The sequence below is a fragment of the Morone saxatilis genome, unplaced genomic scaffold (assembly GCF_004916995.1).
Source record: "Morone saxatilis isolate NCDOM2014 unplaced genomic scaffold, NCSU_SB_2.0 Contig2, whole genome shotgun sequence".
Classification (NCBI taxonomy): Eukaryota; Metazoa; Chordata; class Actinopteri; family Moronidae; genus Morone; species Morone saxatilis.
In genome coordinates, this window is record NW_023339762.1 from 6,132,562 (window position 1) to 6,139,801 (window position 7,240).

The 7,240-nt window shown below is 38.1% G+C and overlaps 2 protein-coding genes across 2 annotated transcripts in view; both read left to right on the forward strand.

Annotated features, from left to right (window-relative positions):
* LOC118329933 (high choriolytic enzyme 1-like) overlaps positions 1 to 2,556 on the forward strand; it is a 4,337-nt gene extending 1,781 nt beyond the window's left edge. Inside the window, exons 5-9 of the mRNA XM_035664285.1 lie at positions 140 to 257; positions 492 to 670; positions 1,320 to 1,401; positions 2,195 to 2,325; positions 2,431 to 2,556. Coding sequence (XP_035520178.1) covers positions 140 to 257; positions 492 to 670; positions 1,320 to 1,401; positions 2,195 to 2,321 — 506 coding nt within the window. The 3' untranslated portion in view covers positions 2,322 to 2,325; positions 2,431 to 2,556. The remainder of the gene's footprint in view (positions 1 to 139; positions 258 to 491; positions 671 to 1,319; positions 1,402 to 2,194; positions 2,326 to 2,430) is intronic.
* A 1,022-nt stretch (positions 2,557 to 3,578) lies between these two features.
* LOC118330580 (high choriolytic enzyme 1-like) lies at positions 3,579 to 7,214 on the forward strand. Its single transcript, XM_035665185.1, has 6 exons — positions 3,579 to 3,691; positions 4,305 to 4,350; positions 4,852 to 5,004; positions 5,313 to 5,430; positions 5,989 to 6,167; positions 6,875 to 7,214. The coding sequence occupies exons 1-6, from the start codon at positions 3,620 to 3,622 to the stop codon at positions 6,958 to 6,960; spliced, it is 654 nt and encodes a 217-aa protein (XP_035521078.1). The 5' UTR covers positions 3,579 to 3,619; the 3' UTR covers positions 6,961 to 7,214.
* The last annotated feature ends 26 nt before the right edge of the window (positions 7,215 to 7,240 follow it).

Consider the following 7,240-nt stretch of genomic DNA (forward strand, 5'->3'; position numbering starts at 1 on the left):
AGTAGTACAGTAGTAGTTCCAATGTTTCCTCTACACAGCTCACAGTTTATCCTCTAAGAGATATCACATTAATAGCACAGCATCATGTCACTCTTGTGTAGCATCAGTTTTAAGTGATTTTATTTTTGTGATTTTCCAGGCTCTCGTGAGGTGTCAATCATCGAGCGTGGTCTGCAGTCCTTCCACGATTTCTCTTGTATCCGCTTTGTCAGACGCAGCAATCAGAGAGACTACCTGAACATCCAGTCCTTAAATGGGTAAAGATGTGTGACAGCAGGTGTAGAAAACACTTTGCATGTCATCCTGATTTGTTCTAGTTGCTTGTTTTCCTTTAGCAACCCTACCTTTTAGAAATTATGTAGTACTAAATTGTTGTCCAAGTTTTAAAAGTGGCCTAATTTCTAGAGGACAGGTTTTTCTGTAGTAGGTAGCTTTTTATAAAAAGTTCTCATTTATTTAATCTCTTGAGGTATTGTTCTGAACTGTCATAGGTGCTACTCCTACATTGGCAATCTTAAAAACGGGCAGGATCTGTCCCTGTCGCGCTCAGGCTGCGTTTACCACCACACTGTCCAGCATGAGGTGCTCCACGCCCTGGGCTTCCACCATGAGCAGAAACGCTCTGACCGTGACCAGTACATCCGCATCGTGCTGGAGAACGTCACCCCTGGTTCGTGATTTAATAACTGAACAGTCATAACTGCATAACGGCATAAATTTTGATTTTCACTTTATTTAATGGATGAATTGAAGGATGAAATGACTTACAGGAGATGGATAAGAAGATATTAAACTAAAACGCTTGTTTTCTAGTTTTCTAGTTTTCTGGAAGCTAGGTGAGAAGATTGATGCCACTCTCATGTCTGTCTATGAAGCTATCAGCCTGTTAGCTTACCGCACAGTCTGGAAACAGGTTGCTCAAACAGAGTCAGGGTGCTGCTATTGTACATGTTGGCACACTGGAAAGACTCTGCTACACTAATTGGAATGGAACCTTAATTAGTAACACCTGTGTTTACCCTAGTATTTCATGTTAAAGCAGCTGCTGTGAAAAAAGGTCTTTTAACACGCTACAGCCTGCTTTAAAAACCAAAGTTATGAATCCTGTAGCCAAGAAATAATCTTACAAACCCAATAAAACCATCTGCAAGGACGCAAATAAGGAAGCAAATGTAGGTAAAGTGTTCCTTTAACAACAATATATGTAACCACAACCATAGATAGGCAGGATTAAGCTCTAGGTACCACTTAATAAGGGAATATTGAACACAAACACAGATGGATCTCATGGTAATTCTGTTTTCTTTTCAAATCTTTAGGAATGGAGCACAACTTTGACAAAATCAATACTCTGAACCAGGGAACCGCCTACGACTACGGCTCTGTTATGCATTATCACCAGTAGGTTGATGTGTGGGGACTGTGGCTGTTGTGTTGGAGAATATTTAAAAAATGCAAAGGGCAGGGTTGGTGGGGGTGTGTTGTTTCAGGTACTGGTGAGACAATTAAATTTGATCCAGGAAGTCCAATTTGAGTAAGAGAGTAATGCATATAACTGTGCAGTGGTTTATAACACTATGAGAAGGGATTTTAAAACTCTGGAAAATTATCATGGTCACAATTTATTGAGAGTAAAATCTACCAGAAAGGTTTTTGGTTGGCCATCACAGTGCCTTCCCAGATGATATCACAGTCTGGCAAAAATGGAGCCAGGTTAAACTTTTTTCATTCAAATGAATAAGAAGGCTGGAGTCTGATCGTGGCCTTAGAGATGAACACAGCAGGTGTTATGAGTGAATACTGAGGGGATGTACATCAACTATTGATGAGGCAAAAGACAAGGCTGTCTTCTCTCATCTACCTACTTTTAAAAATGACTCCCCCACTTATGTAAAAATGTAGGATTTTTTACTAAAATGTCAGGAATAGCTTATTTTTTCCTTCAATTATCTGTCACATTTATCACTATTTATTATGATAATTGTGTATGAATAATTATTTATCGTTATTGTGATAAACAGTAGTGTAATTATTATAAGATATATTATATAATTATTATAAGAAAATGGGCTGCACACTGGGCACCATTACACTTTAAATTGAATAGATAGATTAGCTTTAAAATGAAAATATTAAGCAAACACATCAATTTTAAGTACAAAACTCATCAACGTTTTGCTTTTCGTGGTTGCAGATATGCTTTCTCTAAGAACAACCGGCCCACCTTGGTGGCCATCCCTGACTCCAGTGTTGAATTTGGCCTGGCCTCTGAGATGAGCCAGATGGACATCATCAGGCTCAACAAGCTGTACAAATGCTGAACAGGTCATTAACTATCACAACACGTCCTTTTAACCACAGCAACACATTCTCAAATATATTTCTTTACGTTGATCTATTAATCATCTATAACGTTCTCTTTTTAAACAGGTGTGAATGAGGCCCTGCATACTTCAGAAAGAGAATCATCATCATCATATCTTCATTCAGTCACTGGGTTGACAACAAATTCAGTTTGAATGAATCAACATCAATAAATCTGCATTTAAACATACAGTTTCTTTGAGTTTTACTCTCATTTTCCTGTGTACTTGCTTTCTTATCTATGCTTTCTATCAGCCTCTCACACACACTGCAGAAGCTCTCAGCATCTGCTCGCCTTCACCTACAGGAATGAATAGAAGATTCTATATTAATGAATCATAAGGTAATGATAAGTTAATGAATATCTGTCAATCAATCATACTGACCACTTTCTTCATGAGTCGTTCCTGATTAACTCAAACTGATTAACTTCACCGTCACATAAAAAGAAACAGTGTCCCTTTTGACTGCATTTGAGCACAGTACATCAGTGTAACAGAGTCAAGTGCCTGATCTGGGATGTTAATGGAGCAGGTCTCTGTAAAGATGTGGGTACAACAATGTCTGGTTTCCTGTTGTCTGGCCAGCCTGAGTCCCATTTCATCATCATTAGCCAGGAGCAGCCTAGCTCGGCCAGCATGGTTTCTATCCCAGCTCTCTTCCTCTCTGTGTAATTCAAACTCCACGCTTCCTTTTCTGATGACCGTAGGCTATTTCTGTCATAGGTTATAGTGTTTCAGCAATAAAGCCAAAACAGAGTCAAAATCTCCTGGTCCAGTCGATTTGAACAATTTTGGCTTAGCCCTTTGAAATTAAATTCCTTTAGATTATCATCATGTTTCAGAAGTAAAGCTAAAGAAAATGACATATTAAAATATAAATGTACATTTAATACTATACAGCGAGCCCTGGCAGTCCCAGTGTCTTGTAAAATGTGAATTAAATTAATCACTTTGTGTTTATAATTATATATATATATATATATATTATAATTTCCCAGAAAATAAAGAGTATAATTTCCCTCATGGCATACTCCATGGACTCCTTTGGGAAACAGAATTATGGGAATAACCATCTGGCATCAAGGTGAAATAGTCTTATCTGTTGCAACGTGTTTATTTATATCGCCAATCATTTTCTACCCAGTGGACATAAGAACAGCTCTTATCCAAAGCTGCTCACAACCACTGACCTGACTTTCTGTTGAGCATTTTGGTGTGAGTGTTTTTAACGTTTTTAACGGTTTTCAGAAGACATGGCTGGTCTGAGGTGCATTCTGGGTCTTCTGGCTCTGATGGTGGTTTCCATCACAGCTGATGAGAATAAGGTGAGTTTTGGAGTCTGTTCAATATTTAATAAAATTTTTTGCTAGCACATTTTATTCATTTATTGATGATTTTAAAAAAGTTTAGGGTTATCAAATACACCAAAATCAACAAGGAAATTAAAGAAGGAAAATAAAAACATAAACTGTATCCCAAGTGTATAAAATGTGAGTTGTACAATCTGCTTCTCTCCATCTGCATCTCCTTCTTTATCAGTGTCGTTTGAATTTAATAAGTTAAATCAGTGAGTAATAAATGTTTAATTCGTGAATTTGCCTCATCAGTGAATTTCTAATAATAACTTAATAATAATAATACTAACTAACTAAAGCAAATCAAAACAGAAGAAAAGTTACTCCATCTACAACTGTAAACTGCTGCTGAAGCAATGATGCATTAATAATAACTGCTTAATGATAAAATAGATAATGATATATCAGTCATAGGGGCCAAAAGTACTTTTCCATTTCATAATTTAAGTATATTTTGCTATACTAATACTTCTGTACTTTTAAGAAGGACTTTGAATGTAGGGCATTTGTAGTGGAGTACTTTAATATTGTTTAACTTAAGATCTCTATAAATCATAACACTGTTCAATTTTTCTCATCACAGGCTAAATCTTTCTCTGAGCGGATTGAGGAAACAAACACAAACATTGGTGAGATATTTTATTAGAATTCAAAACTTTGTTAATAACTTTTATTATTCACACAGATTGGTACAGGTATTTTTTTTTACATTTAAATGCTTTATTTGAACAATGTGGATTATCCAGTGGCAAAGCATTTTAAGGAGACACATAGCAGCAGTGATAGTACAGGTCTGGAATGGGTTAAACAATTTATCAGCGTACGCTCAACCAGAGAGAGACATTGTGGATTTTCAAACTTGATGTAAAGGAAACTGATCTCAGACCTTTTATAACTTTAATTTCAACATAGAAAAATGTATGTATATAATGTTATTACCACCTTAAGTTTCATATCGTAAAATCCATGGGAAATAATCCCTGAATCCCATTATTTCCCACCTGTTGACCCAATTACCCAACTGGGATTCATCCCTACATGAATGAATACAAATGTCAGGTTAAATACTGTCTCTTTATTTTGGTTGTTTTGTCCTCTTTGGTCTTCCACGTCACACTGATGGATCTCAGTCGGATCTCGTGATGGGCTCTTTATGGAGGGTGACACTGTTTATGATTCTGAGAGTGAAAGGAACGCCGACCCCTGCACCTCCTACAACTGCAAATGGGACCAGGCCAGTGATGGTCTGGTCTACGTGCCCTACGTCATCGCAAACGACTACAGTGAGTGTCAGATCTTTGCAGTTTTTAGATTTTAGAGTTTACAGTTTTTTTAGAGTGCTGAGCGGAACTTTTCTCTGGACGGCTTAGCTGTTTTCCTTGTTCCGCCTTTATGCAAAGCTAAGCTAAGCTAAGCAGTTATTGGCAGTAATTTCAGATTTAGCGTATAAACATCAAAGTGGTATTGACCTTTTCATTTAACTCTTAACAAGAAAGCCAATACGTTTAGTATTTGATCAGTGGCATGACAGTAGAACGATTGTCCAATTAACCTGAATTATGTAATGATGAGTTTGTTCCAACATTTCCAGCCTCTAGAGAGCGGGCTGTCATTGAACGTGGCCTGCAGTCCTTCCACAGTGTTTCCTGCATTCGATTTGTCCCTCGAGCCAGTGAAAGAGACTACATCCACATCCAGTCTCTGGACGGGTTCGGGCTTTATTTTATGTTTGACTCACTAATGTAGACATAATGACAGACAGAGGTTTCCAATCGTATGTTTTACCACATTTCTGATCAACCCTTTGTGCACTTGTACTTTTTCTACTTGAGGAATCCTTTAGAAATATAAACTCCCAGAAAACCACTTTAGCTGAGCTTAATTAGGTTCTATGGTGCAGTAAATGTTATGGTTTAATCATATCAATGAATGTCTATGAGACATTCAAACTGCCTCATAATAATTACATACAGTAACTACAGCGTATAAGATTGCTAGACTCATGTAATTGAATCTCCATTTGGTGATAGAGTTCATTCTTGAGGAAACAGCTGTTCTTAAAAACAGATTACTTGATCATTTCAAAATGTTAAGCATCCAGATGGTAAAATTGATATTCATTTTAATATTTAATTGATTTAAAGACTTTTCTTAAGTATTTACAATTCCACTTTCAATTGCTTATTTTAATGTGAAACTAATATAACTAACTATGTCCGTCCATACTTAAACACATACATATAATATACACACTGTTGATCTCCCAGGTGCTTCTCCTATGTGGGTCGGCGTTTCAACGAACAGGCTCTGTCTCTGAAGCGACAGGGCTGCCTGTACCATGATGTGGTGCAGCACGAGTTGCTGCACGCTCTGGGCTTTAAACACGAGCAGTGCCGCTCCGACCGAGACCAGCACATCCGCATCCTGTGGGAGAACGTCATACCTGGTGGATGACACCCTGACCTTTTGTCTATTGGTTCCATTGGCTCAAAATTTCCTATCCTAGAATGTATGAAGTATTGTGCCCCTTTATGTAATGAGGAAGAAAGTAATGGTTGTGAGGCTGGGGTGGGTGGGTGTGGGGCACATTTGACCGATCATCCAATATCAACTTTCTGGCCTATGTTCATTGTCCCCAAGATGAACCCAAATAGTTTTGGTGACCATTATACTTTTTTGCAAAGTTCCATGTGAGACAAGATAGGTCAAAATCTGACTGCCAGGAAATTTACTGAACACATTCAAGTGGACAAACCCTTTTATTTTATTGACCCCACTTCCTTTAATTGCATTTGTTATAGCTGGTTTACAATAAACGCTGCCTACTGGTTTGCTAGTGGGAAGCTTACAATGTGAAGCAGCAGCAGCAGGACATACTAACAATTAAATAAGGCTCATATGTGAGGGTATGGACGGGCACATTGGAGGGAGATTGCACTCAAAAGATTCAGTAAGAAGCTACAAAAGTACAGACATGCTTTGTTTGGAGGAGGGGCGTCACAAGTTAGCTGGCTATGGGCACTGTGGAACAAATGTATGTGTTGAAGACTTGGCACTGTGCAGTACAACTAATGTTGAGGAAACATAGCAATACTTACTAGTACTTACTGGTCAATACTAATACAATGCTTTGATTGGTTGCTCTCCTTTGAGGTTGGGAGTATGCCTTCGACAAGATCAACACTCTGAACCAGGGAACCCCCTATGACTACAACTCTGTCATGCAGTACAGCAAGTAAGTACAGAGACCCCAATGTGACCCCAAAAGTTCATTTAATGACATTTCTTCTGCACCATTTAAACCAGGTAGTCTCAGTGTATTCTCCTCCTCAGGGCAGACAGAACCAAGACAAATGAAAATCTGACTTATTTATCTGACTTATTTATGTATTCAGCAATCTGAATCTGACCCACAGTAGCGCAGATACCTGCACCTTATAGCCCCCATCAGCCACTTTCAGAGTATAATGTGTATAATTCCAGGTACGCCTTCTCCAAGAACAACCAGCCCACCATGGT

Excerpts from the sequence above, each read along its gene's own strand:
- LOC118330580 (XM_035665185.1), top strand. The coding sequence starts at position 3,620 with ATGGCTGGTCTGAGGTGCATTCTGGGTCTTCTGGCTCTGATGGTGGTT. Across the intron at positions 4,351-4,851 it reads GGAAACAAACACAAACATTG|TCGGATCTCGTGATGGGCTC; the intron begins GTGAGATATTTT and ends GATGGATCTCAG. Across the intron at positions 5,431-5,988 it reads CACATCCAGTCTCTGGACGG|GTGCTTCTCCTATGTGGGTC; the intron begins GTTCGGGCTTTA and ends TTGATCTCCCAG.